This window comes from Sinocyclocheilus grahami, unplaced genomic scaffold, assembly GCF_001515645.1.
Source record: "Sinocyclocheilus grahami isolate Dianchi unplaced genomic scaffold, SAMN03320097.WGS_v1.1 scaffold802.1, whole genome shotgun sequence".
In the NCBI taxonomy this organism is placed as follows: domain Eukaryota; kingdom Metazoa; phylum Chordata; class Actinopteri; order Cypriniformes; family Cyprinidae; genus Sinocyclocheilus; species Sinocyclocheilus grahami.
In genome coordinates, this window is record NW_015505981.1 from 547054 (window position 1) to 566038 (window position 18985).

At 39.8% G+C, this 18985-nt stretch overlaps 1 protein-coding gene across 1 annotated transcript in view; it reads left to right on the forward strand.

Annotated features, from left to right (window-relative positions):
- Positions 1-18780, forward strand: part of tanc2b (tetratricopeptide repeat, ankyrin repeat and coiled-coil containing 2b) — a 139240-nt gene extending 120460 nt beyond the window's left edge. The window contains exons 12-29 of the mRNA XM_016246591.1: positions 2653-2884; positions 3835-3879; positions 4370-4494; positions 5296-5903; positions 7121-7229; positions 7340-7462; positions 7544-7780; positions 9267-9689; positions 9768-9861; positions 11729-11862; positions 11948-12071; positions 12158-12333; positions 12882-13014; positions 14999-15031; positions 15350-15441; positions 15545-15691; positions 15926-16026; positions 16107-18780. Coding sequence (XP_016102077.1) covers positions 2653-2884; positions 3835-3879; positions 4370-4494; positions 5296-5903; positions 7121-7229; positions 7340-7462; positions 7544-7780; positions 9267-9689; positions 9768-9861; positions 11729-11862; positions 11948-12071; positions 12158-12333; positions 12882-13014; positions 14999-15031; positions 15350-15441; positions 15545-15691; positions 15926-16026; positions 16107-18180 — 5010 coding nt within the window. The 3' untranslated portion in view covers positions 18181-18780. The remainder of the gene's footprint in view (positions 1-2652; positions 2885-3834; positions 3880-4369; positions 4495-5295; positions 5904-7120; positions 7230-7339; positions 7463-7543; positions 7781-9266; positions 9690-9767; positions 9862-11728; positions 11863-11947; positions 12072-12157; positions 12334-12881; positions 13015-14998; positions 15032-15349; positions 15442-15544; positions 15692-15925; positions 16027-16106) is intronic.
- Positions 18781-18985: the final 205 nt, after the last annotated feature.

Consider the following 18985-nt stretch of genomic DNA (forward strand, 5'->3'; position numbering starts at 1 on the left):
GATGTTGCTGGTGTTTGTGAATCCTTTCTCTGGAGTCCACAATAATGCACGTCAAACTGAATTATCATGCAGAGATGCAGTAACAGTGGTGTAGCATTTGGAAATGGATGAGACACATTATTTTACACCATAGTAGGAAAACATTGTGGGTTATGTTTTAGCCAACTATGATTACCAAGTTGTTGTTAATTCTCTGGTGTGGTGTGGTTACAGAGGGCTGTGCATTGAACAGGACTAGTTAAAAAGAATGTTTTGTTTTACTTTTTTATTTTTGTTAAATTACATTAAAGTTTGTATTTACTTGTAACATGAGCATGCAGGCTGTAAAATCTTTTCATGTTTTTGAAAGAAGTCTCTTCTGCTCACTAAGGCTGCATTTATTTTAACAAAAAAAATACAGTAAAATCAGTCATGTTGTGAAATATTATTACAATTTAACATAACTGCTTGCTATGTGAATATATTGTAGAATGTAATTTATTCCTGTGATGCAAAGCTGTATTTTCAGCATCATTACTCCAGTCTTCAGTGTCACATGATCTTCAGAAATCATGAAAATATGCTGATTTGCTGCTCTGATTATTATCAGTGTTGAAAACAGTTGTGCTGCTTCATATTTTTGTGGAAACGGTGATGCATTTTATTCTTTGATGAATACTTGACAGAAGTAGAAATCTTTTACAGTCACTTTTGATCATTTTAATGCGCTCTTGCTGAATATAAACACTAATTCCGCTGTCCAAAAAAAATACTAAACCCAAACTTTTAAACACTAGTTTATGTAAATATCATAAATAATATTAGAATTAGTTATTCTATTATAAATAGTAATATTGATATTAACGTGTACAATATTAAAATATTATACATTATAAATAAATATATAAAATCTAAATATGAAATAAACATCAGACTATAGATAGATTCTGTTTTGAATAAGTATTAAATCACAAATAACCCTTACCCTAAATAATACAATACATTCAAATGTGTAATATACTCCACTTTCCTGCATTGCAAACCATGCCGTTTTGAAAGTGAGTTTAGCCAAGAGGTCAATATGTGCCGTTTATATCCTTTATGCACATCAAAGTTCACCGAACTCAACTGAATATATTCAGTAAAATGCAGTAAGCATGAAACTCTTGAGCTTTCGGAAGCGCCATAGGCATCCAGTCTGACTGGAGCACATTACAGTAATTATCTGCCTCTCTCTCGGTAAGTTCTGCTGTATTACGAGCAGCTCTGGGCCCCCTGCTCGGTCTGCTTCACGCTTATTTCAGAAGTGTTGAATAATGAACATCAGGACAGATGAAGGTGAAGTCGGAGTTGGGAAGGTGTCACTACATTGTGCTGATTTCCTGTTGAACACTGTAGCTGTATTCTCAGTGAAAATACAATGCAGCCGTGATTTGTACCTTATTTTCTACTGACGCTTCCAATTTCAGGTGCAATAAGTATTTGCTAGAAACATACTACACTCCAACAATGCTTAAAAGTGCAGATGTCAGCTTTCCACAATATTGCTAACTTCAATGACACGCCCTCTTTCCAAAACTCCGCCCCCCGTTCTCGTCAGCCAACCAGATGTCAGCAATCCCGAATGGGCAAAATGATTGGCAAGCATAAACAGCTCTATACTATAATATTTAAGTTCTGTTTATATTTGCATATGTATTATGTTTGCATTCTATCGCAAAACTTTGCGCAAAAATGTTTTGCTTTCCTCCTAGAAACGTTGTGTTTACTCACCAAACTTTTGCGTTCCCTGAAGAAACTCACAAAATGTTGGATTCCCTCGCAAAACATTTGCGTTCCCACAAGAAAGGTTGTGTTCGCTTGCATTCCTTTGAGAAACTTACGCTACATTTGTTAGCAAAATATTTGCGTTCCCTCAAGCAATGCTGTGCTTGCTTGCAAAACCTTTGCATTCTTTATGAGTGAATGCATGTTTTTTGGGATTTAAAAAAAAGATAAATTATTGAAATATAGTTTTTTCCATCACCATGTGGCTTTAGGGGCTCTGTGGTAAACATCATGTTTCGTGTGGTATTTAGCTGACTACAAAAATGGATTTTAGTCTGAAACACACCACTGTTGGACACTGTTACTTCAGAAAAAAATGCAGATTTGATCGTTTTTGTTATCTTTTTTGTACTCAATTATGTTCTCTCTCTCCTTTAAAAAAAAAAATATATATTTATTTATTTTTTGGTGGTACTACCACTGAAAATGCTGTGTAATCCTCATAACTGAGACAGTTATTTTTTGCCCTTCAAATCAAGTATTAAAGCAGCTGATTAAGCTAATTACTGCTTTAATGGAACCAATTATTTGCACTTGTCTCAAAGATGTGCGTCCCACAGAAACTAATGATAAAAGGCTTGCCATGGCCTCATTCCAATTTGAGGGAGAAAATGTTTGCAATTCTGTGCCACTCAAATCTCTCAGGGGACAAATAAAAATGCACTACAGCCACACAGCATATTGTCTTTCTGCTCTTCATTTGGGGACTGTTGTTTCACATCATAATCAATATTATTAGTAACATTTTATAATTGTTTTGTATTACAGCAAACTGGCGATCGATCAGCACAAATTCTGCAGTCTGGTGTCTCTCTCACCTGTGCTTCTCTTTACCTCCCCCTTCAGGTCGTGGCGTATCACTACTGTCAGGCAGATAACGCCTACACCTGCCTGGTTCCGGAGTTTGTGCACAACGTGGCGGCTCTGCTGTGTCGCTCGCCACAGCTCACCGCGTACAGAGAGCTGCTGCTGAAAGAGCCGCACATACAGAGCATGCTCAGTCTGCGATCCTGCGTCCAAGATCCGCCCACTGCCTTCAGACGAGGGGTGCTCGAACCACTGGATGCACTGTATAAAGGCATGAGAGATCAACAGCCATAAACAAGCACATGAGTGGATTAATCAAGAGTTTGTGTTTATATCTTTAAAGGAATAGTTCATCCAAAAATGAAAATTGTTGAACATTTTGTTACCCTTAGATCATCTAAGATGTAGTTTGTTTCATCATCACAACAGATTTGGAGAAATGTAGCATTGCATCACTTGCTCACCAATGGATGCTCTGCAGTGAATGGGTGCCGTCAGAATGAGAGTCCAAACAGCTGATAAAAACATCACAATAATCACAAAAAATCAGCACGACTCCAGTCCAACATTTAACATCTTGTGCAGCCAAAAGCTGCATGTTTGTAAGAAACAAATAAATTTTTTTTTACTTTAAACAGTTGCTAGTCCTCTTTTCATAATATTGTTTTCTCCAGTGAAAAAGTCATCTCGTCTGAATCAGGAGAGAAATATGCACAGATCAAGCACAGTTTACAAGCCAAAACAGCTCTAAATAAATATGCATGGGGATTTTGATATGAGGACTTTTGGACTTTTTCACTGGAGGAAGTGTTATTATAGATTATGGACTCCTATTAAAAACGTCTTAATGATGGATTAGTTTCTTACAAATATGCAGCTTTTCACTTCAGAGGATGTTAATCGGTGGACTGGAGTGGTGTGGATTATTGTGATGCTTTTATCAGCTGTTTGGACTCTCATTCTGACGGCACCCATTCACTGCAGAGCATCCATTGGTGAACAAGTGATGGAATGCTACATTTCTCCAAATCTGTTCTGATGAAGAAACAAACTCATTTACATAATGGATGGCCTAAGCGTGGCTACATTTTCAGCAATAAATAAATAAATAAAATAATAATTTGGGGGTGAACTATTCCTTTAATGTACAATAGATGCAGAAATGTAATTCAAAAGATTTACTGCATGTGTAAAAGTTTGTATGTTGTTGTTTTTCCTCAGAGAGGAAGATCACTCCTGATGAAGACCTCATCATTCTCATCGATGGTCTGAATTTTGGACTTTTTCACTGGAGGAAGTGTTATTATGGATTATGGACTCCTGTTAAAAACGTCTTAATGATGGATTTGTTTCTTACAAATATGCAGCTTTTCACTTCAGAGGATGTTAATCGATGGACTGGAGTGGTGTGGATTATTGTGATATTTTTATCAGCTGTTTGGACTCTCATTCTGACGGCACCCATTCACTGCAGAGCATCCATTGGTGAACAAGTGATGGAATGCTACATTTCTCCAAATCTGTTCTGATGAAGAAACAAACTCATTTACATAATGGATGGCCTAAGCGTGGCTACATTTTCAGCAATAAATAAATAAATAAAATAATAATTTGGGGGTGAACTATTCCTTTAATGTACAATAGATGCAGAAATGTAATTCAAAAGATTTACTGCATGTGTAAAAGTTTGTATGTTGTTGTTTTTCCTCAGAGAGGAAGATCACTCCTGATGAAGACCTCATCATTCTCATCGATGGTCTGAATGAGGCTGAGTTCCACAAACCAGACTATGGTGACACGATTGTGTCTTTCCTCTGTAAGACCATTAACAAGTTCCCAGCCTGGCTCAAACTGGTGGTGACTGTCAGAACCTCCCTGCAGGTAAACACACAAACACACTATGACTGTTAATATGTCTCATTCTCGCACAACGACAGCTCGGATTTCTACCATATAAATATTTAAATAAAAGAATCATTGCACATTTCCAATATTTGAAATATATACAAAAAAATACAGTACCGTTCAAAAGTTTGGGGTCAGTAATATATTTGAATATATTTATTATATTTTAATATCTATTTTAATATATTTTAAAACTTGTGATTAAAGCTGAATTTTCAGCATCATTACTCCAGTCTTCAGTGTCACATGATCCTTCAGAAATCATGAAAATATGCTCAGAAGGTCATCATGGCGGCTTTTTTTATTTTTTATTTTTGCCCCCACATTTTGAATTTCATGGATATTTTTGTCTGTTTCTGTGACATTTTTGTCTGTTAATTTCTATGTTAATTTCTCACCCTGGAATGATGACATATGAATTTATGTTTTGAGTTGAAAATCAGTGGAAAAACTGAACATTTTGAAATTTTACATTATAAATACGTATTTCTTGCATTGTTAGATTATTGATTTGCATGTTAACTTCTAAAATAGGCTTTTATAAAGAGCTCATTTTTGTTGTACCTATAAATGCACTTATTACAAAAATTGATCAATTTTGAGTATTTAATACATAAAAAAATCGTAAACAAACTAGGTTGAAATTTTAAGATGCCAAGTCAAAATAATGACTTGATGTGACTTAACATTTAAAAAAAAAAATTTTTGGTACATTTTGCATCAAAAAGCACAAAATAATAAAAGCTTGAATTTACTGATCTTACCTCTTTCTTCCAGGAAATCACCAAACCTCTGCCCTTCCACCAAATCTCTCTGGACGCCCTGGAGGAAAATGACGCCATCGACCACGACCTCCAGGGCTACATCCTGCACCGCATCCACAGCAGCGCAGAGATCCAGAACAACATCTCCCTCAACGGAAAGATGGACAACACCAGCTTCGGCAAGCTCAGTTCCCACCTCAAGGCCCTCAGCCAGGGCTCTTTCCTCTACCTGAAGCTCACCTTTGACCTGATCGAACGCGGCTACCTGGTGCTCAAGAGCACCAACTACAAGGTGGTCCCAGTCAGTCTAGCTGAAGTTTACCTTCTGCAGTGTAACATGCGCTTCCCGACACAGTCGTCCTTCGAAAGGGCCCTGCCGCTGCTCAACGTGGCCCTGGCCTCCCTGCACCCGCTCACCGATGAGCAGATCTACCAGGCCATCAACAGCAGCTCAGTGAAGGGCACGCTGGAATGGGATGACTTCCAGCAGAGGATTGAGAACCTGTCTGTGTTCCTGGTGAAGAGACGGGATGGGACACGCATGTTTGTGCACCCTTCTTTTAGAGAATGGCTCATATGGAGAGAAGAGGGAGAGAAGACCAAGTTCCTCTGCGATCCCAGGTCTGACAAAATGCACTGAAATACCAAATACGAGTAAAAATGGGCTTTGTCTAGTGAAAAAGAATAAATGATCAAACTGTCCTGCTCACAAAGAATGTTTAAAACAGCCTAAGATGGTTTGCTGGTGTTGGCTGGCTTACCAGCCTGTGTTTTGCTGGTTTTGAAGTGGTTTTGGGCACATAGATTAACCAAACCATCTAAAGACAAGCTTAGTCAAGGTGGGAGTTTGTTGAGATCTGCACAAGTAAAATTAATACCATCTGTCCATAAGGAACAAACCCATTCAATCTAAAAAATACATTTTTAATTAAACAGACACACATTTAGCTGTAAAGCAGGATAAATGCAAGTTTAAAAAACTCAAGACATGTTTTATTTAATATATACGTATGTATTAAAACTAGTTTATGTATGCACCAATATGTCAATACATACGAATTAGAGGACAATCGATATTGGATTTTGCTAATACAATAATAATGTGCCTAAAGACAGGCAATAAAAATATATTGTGCCAACACTTGTAAAATCTATATATTGAATCAAAGTCATGGTTATTATTGTTAACTAAAAATAAAGCTATAAAAGAAACATTTTCATTAATTGAAATAAAATATGCATTTTATTTGACCTAGTTTGCAACATTTTTGTTTAGTTTAAGTTGAAGTACTAAATTAACTAAAACTAAATAAATAATATAGATACAAACACAAATTACCTAAACTTTAACAAAATTTAAAATGGAAAAAAACGAATAAAAGAAAAATGTATAAGTATGTCAATATTACTAAACAACAGTGATCAATGTGTTAAATCATGTTTTAGTCTCTCTTTCCTGTGGCGGGGCAGCCCGTCATCACCTTTTGACATTTTACAATTGCACTAGAACGGATCACAATTCCTGTTTTTCCCTTCCCAAATTTAAGACCTCCTAAATAATAATTAAGAATTTTGTAAGATTTGCATTCATGCATTTATTCAAAGTGACTTACAACAGAGGAACAAAAGCAATTCATCACAGAGCCAACAATATACTGTACATGTTATATCATTTAAGATATTCTTAGACTTTCTATGGTGTTAAATCTCATCAAACTGAATTTAATTGACATTTTAATCTGAGAAGCAGATTATATCTTCAGGGTTTTGTGACAGGTGCAGTTTCACTGTGAAGTATTTTAGATTACCTTACGTGTATTTTTGGCTTGTTTTTTAAGGAATGGCCACACGCTTCTGGCTTTCTGGTTCTCCAGACAAGAAAACAAACTAAATAGACAGCAGACAATTGAGTTGGGTCACCATATACTGAAAGCACACATATTCAAGGTAAGAGTGTCATGCAAGTATGTGTTAGCAGATCGCCATAATGCCTGTATTTTACAGGTAAAGCTTTCATGCATTAAGGCTTTTCGTCTCATTTTCTCATCATACTGTAGGGCCTGAGTAAGAAGGTCGGAGTTTCTTCATCCATCTTGCAAGGGCTGTGGGTGTCATACAGCACAGAGAGTTTATCAGCAGCTCTGTCATCGCTCAGAAACCTTTATACACCTAACATAAAGGTACTGCTCAAATGTACAGATCTTACATTTGTTTCTTGCTCCACAGCATTAGATTGATTTTTCTGCTTTCATTTTCTGTAGGTGTCCCGGCTGCTGATATTGGGTGGTGCTAATGTGAACTACCGTACAGAGGTGTTGAACAACGCTCCGGTGCTGTGTGTGCATGCTCACCTGGGCTACGTGGACATGGTGAACCTGCTGCTGGAATACGGTGCCAGTGTAGATTCAACATCTGAGAGCGGCCTCACTCCTCTGGGCTACGCCGCCGCCGCTGGACACCTGGGCATAGTTACCGCTCTCTGCAAGAGGAAAGCAAAGGTACAAGAGTGTCTGACATTCGTAAATCACCATATATATATATATATATATATATATATATACACCTGTATATACAGTATATATGCACAATAATTGTTGTCGGGTTTCTATGATTGAGCACTCAATAATGAAAAACCTGTAATGAAACTATAGCTACGGTCAAACTTCCCATTAAATATGAAATTATGTTTAATATTAAATTATAGCTAGCTGTAAGCTATAATCAAAAATGAATAACTGCATTGACGCTACTTACAGTGTTGTTTGAAAGTCCACTTGTAAAAATGCTTATGTTTTCTCAGCTTTGTATATTTCTTGCTATAGAACATATATGTAAACACATAAATTAAGATTCTATATACACTAACGTTAAAACTTTTAGGCTGGTAAAAAAAATTATTAAAAAATGAATGCGTAAAGAAGTCTCTAATGATCACAAGGGTGCATTTATTTGCTCAAAATTACAGTAAAAAAACAATAATATTGTGAAATATTAAAAATAACTGTTTTCTATCTGAATATATTTTAAAACGTAATTTATTTCTTTGATGCAAAGCTGAATTTTCAGCATCATTACTCCAGTCTTCAGTGTCACATGATCTTCAGAAATCAGTATAATATGCCGATTTGCTGCTCAAGAAACTTTTCTGATTATTATCAATGTTGAAAATCAGTAATATTCTTGTGAAAACCGTAATACATTTGTATTTTTTAGGAACCTTTGATGAATTAAAAGTTGAAATCAATATCTTTTGTAACAACATAACTGTCTTTACTGTCACTTTTTATACATTTAATGCATTCTTTTCTTTCTTAAAAATTTTTTGCTTATCCCAAACTTTTAAATGGTACTGTACATTTAAATAAAGAAAGAAATCTTTAAAAATGATTTTTTTTTACTTCACAAAATTTGTGACTACTAGATCTTCCCCTGAAGTGCAAATATTTTAGTGCCCAGTACCTTGTAAAATGCACTTTGGTTGCCTGTGGGACTGATAAAAATCCATCCAGGATTCACAGAATTTGCATAAAGCCAGTCAATCAGACTGGAGTTTATGGTTTAGTCGGTTTCTTTAATTAAAAGTTGAAATCAATATCTTTTGTAACAACATAACTGTCTTTACTGTCACTTTTTATACATTTAATGCATTCTTTTCTTTCTTAAAAATTTTTTGCTTATCCCAAACTTTTAAATGGTACTGTACATTTAAATAAAGAAAGAAATCTTTAAAAATGATTTTTTTTACTTCACAAAATTAGTGACTACTAGATCTTCCCCTGAAGTGCAAATATTTTAGTGCCCAGTACCTTGTAAAATGCACTTTGGTTGCCTGTGGGCCTGATAAAAATCCATCCAGGATTCACAGAATTTGCATAAAGCCAGTCAATCAGACTGGAGTTTATGGTTTAGTCGGTTTCTTTGCTTTTGCAGTTCGCATCAGACCATGCAGAATGATATTTATGTGCATGTCTGTCCTCTCCTTAGCTCGACCACTTGGACAAGCATGGTCAGTGTGCCCTAGTGCATGCTGCTCTTAGAGGACATCTGGAGGTGGTGAAGTTCCTCATTCAGAGCGACTGGGGTCAGATGCACCTCCAGAGCCCCTCCCCTACACAGTCACAGGACACGCCCTCCCCCACGCCACCAGATGCCACGCCCTCTCCCACACAAGCCACGCCCCAGGAGTCACAGCCCTCCAGCCCTGAGCGACAGGACGACGCAGCGGAGGCGCCGCAGGAGTCCGAGCAGAAGGTAGAGGAGCAGGAAGAGACTCCAGAAGAGTCCGAACAACAGACGCAAGCGGACGCACAGACTCAGCAGCAGACATCGCCACAGCCTGTGACCTTCAACAAGAGCGTGGCAGTACAGCAGGCCCTTATAGCAGCAGCCAGCATGGGTTACACAGAGGTAACGGCCTGTTGGTGTCACACAATTCCTTGCATGCTCCTTGCTCATATAGCTACTAACTGTATCTGTGTCTTTAAGATTGTGTCTTATCTCTTGGACTTGCCTGAGAGGGATGAAGAGGACACTCAACGCGCCCAGATTAACAGCTATGATACCCTGTGGGGTGAGACAGGGAGAGCTCCACTTATATAGGATTTTTTCAATGTAAGCTCCCTGCATAGACAGCTGCCTACTGAGGCAGCATCCTAACTGGCATGGCAGGGATGCAGGGATGCACCAAAATGAAAATTCTGGGCCCGAACCGAAACTGAAACTGCTTTGTAATAATTGTTTATTATTTTATTAAATAATATTAAGTAATTTTGTAAGACTTTTTAACCTTTGTCAGAGAGTGAATGTGCATTTTTAGCATAATTTCACAAAGCTGAAGTCAGACCACTCTGTTTGCTTTAAGTCTTGTAATTGTACAATCTACTTGAAATAAAAAATAACATGCTCATGCTACATGTATGTAGCATCTTTGTTTGGACTGTGATTAAAATGCAGTGGTTGTTCTAATTTCAAATGGCTACAGATTTTTTTGAAGGCCAATTCAGCCTGTAATAGAGCAAATAAACAGCTTGTTCATGTAGTCTTTCATTCTTTCTTGTCTCTTGCTTAAATTAAAAAAATCAGCTATCGGTATCAGAATCAGCCCATTTGCTGACAATCGGAATCATCCATGAAAAAACATAATCGGTGCATCTGTAGTTTTTTGTAGATAGCCTTCTGGTTGGTTTTCTCAAACAGTCATAACTTTGACTTTTAACAGCAAGTCAAGAGCGAATGAGTACACTGGTCCACTTAAACTGGTAAACACAGTAGGTATGCACACATAAACACACACAGTGTTAGTGTGTACCTGGTATTCCCTACGTTATGGGGTTCAAATGTGTGTGTGTGCGGACAAAAAGATAAAGGTACAAAACTGTGAGGGAAAGCATTCCGAATGAAGATCGAATTAAAAATGATTGATAAATATAAGAGTACATATATACAGAATACATACATTTTATTTATATATGTACATAAATTATATATATATAGGGAGAGCGTGGTGAGTTGAGCCAATTTTTACTTGCGGTGTGATTAAAGTGAGCACATGACAGTAATGGGTCCAACTTAAATATGTACATAAATTTCAGGATGTGGTGCATGCTTGGGAATAATAAATTTGGATCCAAAATAAACAGATTTTAAAATATGGCTTTCCAAAAAAAAAAGGCTATCTTGGCTCAACTTGCCCCCATTGAGGGGTAAGTTGAGCCACATGGAGTTAAACTGTGCCACTGATTATGCTGAAGTAAAACTGAACATTTTCACCTCATGCTATATCAAAGGAAGAGAAATTCATCAAAAAATGGCTTATTAAAATCTATGTGTGAGCCTTGTGATGGACTGGCCATCCATGCACCTGTGGCTCTAGACGCTGGGTTAGGATCCAGCTCCCCGTGACCCTGATAAGGACAGAGAGGTTTGGATAATAGAATAGATGGATGGAATAGACTTCTTAAAAGTTTTATTTAAAGATACAGTTCACAACTTTGAAGGCATTTTTAAAAATTATTTTAAAAGTTCAGAACAAAATAAAGTTCAAATTGAACAATAAAAAAGTCACTGCAATTGACCTTACAGAACTGGGCTAACAGTACTCAACATCCCACTTATAAATGTTGCAGGGACATACAATTTCATAAAACTTCAACGGCCAATTTTCATAAACAAGGCCTATTTAAAATTTACAGAACAAAATCAAGTTCAAAACAAAGAACAACACATTCCAGGAAAGAAAACGTTTCATAAACCATATATAAATAATGTTTTTGTGCTAAATCTTTGAAAACATTATTAAACACTAGAAAATGTTCTGTTTATGTTACTAGAAGAATGGTTGTTCGTAACATTGAGAGAACCTAAGCAGAACGTTAGCCAGTGTTCTGAGAATGTTCTCTGTTTGCTGGGTGTCATGATTGACAGCTCCCTCCTGCTCTTCTCCTCAGCGCTGTCAGCAGCAGCAGGCCGGGGAAAGCTGGAGGTTTGTCGGCTGCTGTTGGAGCAGGGCTCTGCTGTGGCGCAGCCCAACCGGAGAGGAGTCGTGCCGCTCTTCAGCTCTGTGCGTCAAGGGCACTGGCAGGTAATTGATAAAGACTTGTTTTCCTGCTTTATTTTTGAAAGATAGAGAGTGTGTCTACATGTTTCAGCTGTACACTCTCTTTCAGATTGTGGATCTGTTAGTGTTGCATGGGGCAGATGTAAACCTGGCTGATAAACAAGGCCGTACTCCACTCATGATGGCCGCCTCAGAAGGGCACCTGGACACGGTGGAGTTCCTAATGGCTCAGGGTACATGATATACACCTTTATGGCACAAAAGCACTGTTTAATGAGGTTTGCATCAGATATACCTCATATCTTATGTTTATTTGTAGGTGCATCTATGGATCTAATGGATAAGGAGGGTCTGACTGCGCTCAGCTGGGCATGTTTGAAAGGACACCTGCCTGTGGTTCACTGCTTGGTGGAAAGGGGTGCAGCGACAGACCACACTGATAAAAATGGACGAACGCCTCTCGATCTGGCTGCCTTCTATGGAGACTCAGAAGTGGTGAGCGATATTTCAGTTAGCTTGGCATTTTTGGGTTAGGTTTCCAAAGTTTTTCTTGACTTGGTTTATCATGGTATTGATTTAATAAATTGTTATATAAGAAAACATTGCAAACTATTAAAAACCTTTACAAAACTAAATAAAGTACAATTGCATTTTTATGAAATTCTTAAATTTATGTTTAAATTAATATAGTGGGTTAACAAATTAGGCTCTATGAACAGCTTAGGTGGAGTGCTGTGGTATACCACAGAAAATCATTTCTACTTGTTTTTTTTATTTTTTATGAAGCTGCAAAAAATATGTTGGTCCAGTAACAGTGAACTTTCACTTCCCCTTTTACTTCTACTGTAAGTGTAGATCTGTCCACTGTGTTTGTTTTTACAAACCAAGAAAAGAGTCTTTAGAGATTATTTTCTGTGCTAATCCACAGCAGTTTGTACCTACACTTCAATATGTTTAATGTATGCATGATGAAAAGCTAAAAATGATTCTTATTTCCTCCATTACTGAGTCTCTTTCTTCTCTCTGCTTTTTTTCTGTCTCAGGTGCAGTTCCTGGTGGATCATGGGGCTTTGATCGAGCATGTGGACTACAGTGGGATGCGTCCTCTGGACCGGGCAGTCGGCTGCAGAAACACATCAGTGGTGGTCGCCCTGCTGAAGAAAGGAGCCAAAATCGGTATGACAAATTGCATGCAACTAAACAATCAGATTGATGGCTTAAAGGAACACTCCACTATTTTTGAAAATAGACTCATTTTCCATCTCCCCTAGAGTTAAACAGTTGAGTTTTACCATTTTCGAATCCATTCAGCCGATCTCCGGGTCTGGCGGTAGCACTTTTAGCTGTAGCTTAGCATAGATCATTGAATCTGATTAGACCGTTAGCATCTCGCTCAAAAAACCTATTTAAAACTTGACTCTTCTGTAGTTACTTCGTGTACTAAGACTGACGGAAAATGAAAAGTTGCGATATTCTTGGCCGATATGGCTAGGGACTGTACTCTCATTCCGGCGTAATAATCAAGGAATTTGGATTCAAAAATGCAGCACATGCAGTGCTGTGATGCATATATTTACATACGTATTGCAAAGTGCCTCTTTATTTTAATATTTTTGCTTATGAACTGGTCAGTGGAGCAGAATAACTATTTGCTAAAAAGCTCTTCTGACATATACGTCAGCTTTTCAAATAAATTATTAGCGGGTAATTAGCAGACAGTCTACTAATACTTTAGTTGACATGTACTTATAGTAGGGGTGTGCCTGAAGCCGAATACCTTATTTGGAAAGACATGGATAATGGCTTCAAAACGAATAATTATGCCGAATAATATTCGGCTGAGGCTGACACAGTCACTTCTCGTGTTTGCTGGATTACAGGTGATCCCAGGGAAAGTACGATATTATACACAACCTCTAAAACCACTACGCAATAATGAGTGTGTGAAGTGAATGAGTGTAAGCACTATGAATGAAAGGAGTGCCAATCAAATAGCCGCACTGCTTTGTCCTCTCCATGTGGCTCTCAGAAATCAGCTCGGCAAGAGTAAATAATCTAAATACCACATCATACACATGTTCTACTATCTGATATGTATATTTAAATGATTTAAATCTTGTACGATCTTACTCAGTACACAGTGTTGTATATATTCTTCTTATTTTACTTGTATTAACATTTATTATTACTGTTTTAATTAGAACTTTTTAATCACGAAAGGTCCCCAAGCTACAAAGAAAAAAGATAGGCTGTAAAACCATAGACAATTGTACGAACTTCAAGATAAAACCTCACCCATTTCCGAATACAGATACAGATACGAATAATTTTGAGATTGATAGAGATACAGATATTGGCTCCACTGCATACCCCTAACTTATAGTTAGTCAAATGTAAAAAGTGGACTGTCAAAATACCTGATGCATGTGTAAACGAATATGTGAAATCAGACTGGATTGATTCCGACTGACAATTAGTGCCAGTGTTAATGTGGCTCAGGCATTGCCCATATTGTAGAAACAAAACGTCTCTATAAGCAAAGTAAAACCAGAAAACACCTACCAGCCAACAACTGCCAAAAAGAAAACGGCTTAGGGGAGATAAATTAACATTAGCTTGTTCTACAAGAATAGAAATCACTGGAAAGTCCCCATGTATGTGTATGTGTTTTCATGTAGCTCAGCTGCTCTAGCATTCTGCTGCACTGTGCTTTACTTCACTTACTCCAGCTGCTCATGGTTAATGCGTCTTTTTGTTTGGGGTGTTTGCATTTGTTTTCACTTGCAACCTGTTTCTCTTGCTCTGTTGCTCTTTCTCTTTACTGCCTTTCTCGCTCTGTTTGTTAATTCAATTGTTGGTAAGAGGTAGTTTAACGTTGTTAGTGCTGGTGTTGTTTTGCTGTTTTACTTTTAATTTCTAATTCTTTAGCTGGAGCTCTTTTTCCCCACCACTCACGGCTGCTTTTTTGTGTTCCCCCTCACCTTTCTTCCACGACCACTGCATTACTCTTAACTTCCTCTTTCTCCCACTCTCACTTTCACTCTCCTACACACACGCCACTCTCATTACCACCTATGGTTGTGCCACTCACCCCATCTTATTCTCCCGCAACCCCGATCCTCATTCCCTCGCTCTCACAACCCCTGACTTCCGACCACAGGATGTCAGACACTGCCAAGTCGGCATAAAGGAGGTAATGCTTGTGCTCGGGCTGCTTGCATCTTGCTTCCCTTCAGGCATCCTGACAGCTCTCTGTTCTGTGTGCAGTGGCGTGCACTGTTTGGGTGCTGCAGGTTTGACTGGCACTGTAAACTGTCCTGAAGTGTTAAAAATGAAAGGTTACAGGGAATGAGAACTTGAGTTCACCCTGAAGGCATCCTCATCCTGTTGTCCTCTCCTTCATCTGTTTGTTATGATTCCTGAGCGCTCTGCACTCCTCCGTCTTTCTCTCCATGTTTTCCCTTCAAACCAGTTGTTCATTTTGACCCATCAAACATCCTGTTACCCATAGGTCCTGCTACCTGGGCAATGGCGACATCTAAACCTGACATCATGATTATCCTACTGAGTAAACTTTTAGAGGAAGGAGATGGCTTCTACAAGGTCAGATTTACTCAAAATGTACCTCTGATGTTTGCACAGATTTGCCTAGAACAAAGTCCTAGACTCTGTGTATTTACACAGTCAATCATCTTTTCACTTACAGAAGGGTAAAGTGAAGGAGGCAGCTCAGCGCTACCAGTATGCTCTGAAGAAATTTCCCCGAGAAGGATTAAGTGAGGACCTGAAGACCTTTAAGGAGCTCAAAGTGTCTTTGTTCCTGAACTTGTCTCGCTGTCGGAGGAAAATGAATGTGAGAACAACATGAATGTTTCTAAAAATACTCTTTGCAAGGTGTCATTCTAGCACAATGTAAGATTCCGCTTATAAATCTTGTGTGATGCTGTAATATTGTAACTGCAGTATGCAGCATGTCGTGAGAACCTTGCTGATATATGTCTAGTACAACTGGGCAAACTAATGAAATGTCAACCCCCAAATTACAAAAATGAAATAGATTTGACTGAACACACTTTCTTGGTTCCAGGACTTTGGTATGGCGGAAGAGTTTGCTACCAAGGCTCTGGAACTGAAGCCTAAGTCTTATGAGGCATTCTATGCTAGAGCCCGTGCCAAGCGTAGCAGCAGGTAGGGTTCTTCCATTATTTTCTTTCCTTACGGATCAAGTTACTTAAGGGTGGCTTAATATTTCCATTGCCGCTTTATAGGCAATTCGCTGAAGCACTAGATGACCTGAGGGAAGCCATAATGCTGTGTCCCAACAATCGTGAAATCCAGCGTCTCCTTCAGCGCGTGGATGAGGAGTACAGGCAAGTTACCCAATCAGAGGAGCCAGAGCTTGAGCCTCCTCCATCCCCACCACCATCTCCCTTACCAGTGGAGGAAGATGAGGAGCCCCCTCATCATACCCCTCCCCCTGAGCCAAGACTGGATGACATGGAGCCTGTCCAAGACTTGTTTGAGGATGATGACTTCCTGGAACAAGAGCTAGAGGCTGTGTCTATTGGTCTTGCTTCTGATATTCGCTCGAATGCTTCGAGCCTTGCCATTATACGTAGTCCACCCCTTTCTCCGGGCCATCATGACACTGGCTACCTATCTGGAGGGCAGGCCTTTGAGTTCCACCCAAGCTCCTCCTCCATGTCATCTCCTACCCATCATAGTTACCAGTCCACCTCCCCGTGTATCTCTCCAACACATCAGAACTCCCACTACCACCAGAGTCCACCCCACACCTCGCCAGCCCATCAGTCCTCCTACCGGTTCAGCCCTCCACCCATGGGCAGTGGAGGGAACCAGGGGATGGACTACCAGAGTCCTCCGCCATCTCCTCTTAGGCGTGGGGTTCCATTCAGAGGTAGCCCTCCAATTGAGAGTGTGTGTCTATATCGTTCCCAGTCTGGCTCTCCAGTCCGCTACCAACAGGATCCTTTACCAAGCCGCCCTAAATCGCCACTGTTGAAGATGAGCAGCCAGCGATCCTTCCAACTCCAGTCGCAACCTTCCCAGAGCTCTCAGACCAGTCAGCACCACCAGGTTCAGGGTCTTCGCCTGCAGCCCTCTATGGCACAGATCGTCCGCACTAACCAGCCCAGTAACAGTATGTACAGCCAGTTGGCACATCCACTCAGCAGTAGGTACCAGGGCAGTTCTATGGATGTGGACAGGGAGAGAGATCGAGAGCCAAGGCTGGTGTACCAGCCCTCATTGGATGGCCGGTCAATGTCTCAAGTGCAATCCAGCCTTAGTGTGGGAGCTCTGTGTCAGCATGGGGGCCGAGGTGGGCCTGCTGGGGTTTTGGAGTCAAACTTGGGGAAAGATGAGATCCCTCAGCGTCCTGCTTCAGCCTATCGTTCAGCTACAGGGGGACCCGGAGGCATGCGCTTCAGCCAAACCCCCCAGATAAGCCGTAGTCAGTCAGCTGCATACTATCCTGTCTCCAAGCATGAACTTGAGAGAGCAGTGGCAGCCTCTGTTCTGCCACCATGCCAACTGGGCTCTCCAGAGATCCCCCACCTAGTGCGCAGACCTATCAGTGCTAATACAAGTGACCTAAAACATGTATCGACCCCCAGACCACTGATCCACTCCCAGAGTGTAAATCTTCGCTTCTCCCCATCTAGCAGTAATATCTCCTCAGGTTCCAGCTGCAATCTCGCCCCTGGCTTCAGGCCTTCCTCCTCCATGGCCCAAATGGAAATTCCGCTGCAGGCTGCATATGAACGAAGCTTTGACGAGCCATCTACCCTCTCACCCTCTCAGAGCGGACTGTACTCGGGTGAGCCCGCCCGATCCCGGACCACTCCATTTATGGGCATCATTGACAAGACCGCAAGGACTCAGCAGCAGTACCTTCACCAGCCTTCCCGGGCCTGGCCTGTGTCATCTCTGGAATCGGTTATCACTAGCCCCACGTCGCCTGGTAATTTGATCCACCAAGCCTCCACAGCTTCCTCCTACAGCCCACCTACATCTCTAGGCAATATTGCCTACTACAATAAGACCAATAATGCCCAAAATGGACACATGCTAGAGGAAGAGTACTATGCCCAGCCGCAGCCATCCTCCCTGGGCAAGCTTGCCAATGGAGGAGCCCGTGATCGAGACTTCCTGGAGCGAGTGAGCCAGGCACCAACGTACCAGGATGTTAAGGTGGCACGGACAATGCCCGTGGCACAGGCGTACCAGGAGAACATGTACCGCCAGCTTTCCCGTGATGCCAGACAAGGTCCCACCTCGCCCATCAAACCAAAGAGACCCTTTGTGGAGTCAAATGTTTAACAGGCACCCAAAAGGGTGGGCACAAAGGTGTGAGTGACAGTGAATGTTTGTGTCAGGTCTTACGTAAGGGACTGTGTAGGTGCAGGTTATTAAAGCCAGTATTTCAAGTAGATGAAACTGCACAGGAGAAATACTTTTAATTAACTAAAAAACAGTGTTACAAATACCTGTGTACAAATACATGTGCCTACTTTAGGTCAACTCAATCTGTTGGTAAAAACTCAGACAGCACCCTTTTGGAGTATTAGAATACAGTATGTTAAAGTAAATGTTCTTTAAAGCTCTGCACATTATATAAGAAAGCACATTTATTGACGTTCCACAGCAGAGGCCACATACAGAGGAATAGTGTGTCTTGCCATTGTTCCCAGCACTAAAGCGGATATGAAACTGGCAATCTATGTGTTGAACGCATTCCTTCCTCACCTAATCCTACTCTCTCTCTTCCCAACGAACCTAAACAGATTTGCTAGGCTTTCTGAACATAACATTGTTGAATTGTTCAATACTGTAAAAAGTGAAAATCTGATTCAGAAAAACTAAGTTGTAGTTATAGAAGGAAAAGAGGAATATTTATAATTAAGTTATATGATGTATAGAAATATTAAAGCGGATTTTGTGTCAGGTTTATTTTGTTTTCTCTTTAATTTTGTATCTATTGATTTGGACTTTTGGAAATGGTATCAGATATTTTCAAAATAATGATTCAGAGTTTATTGACTGGAGATTATTATCTTTACAGTTATTACCTTACAGTTCTGACTCCCGAGCAGGAATATTGCTTGTGTCAAAATTCACAGATGTA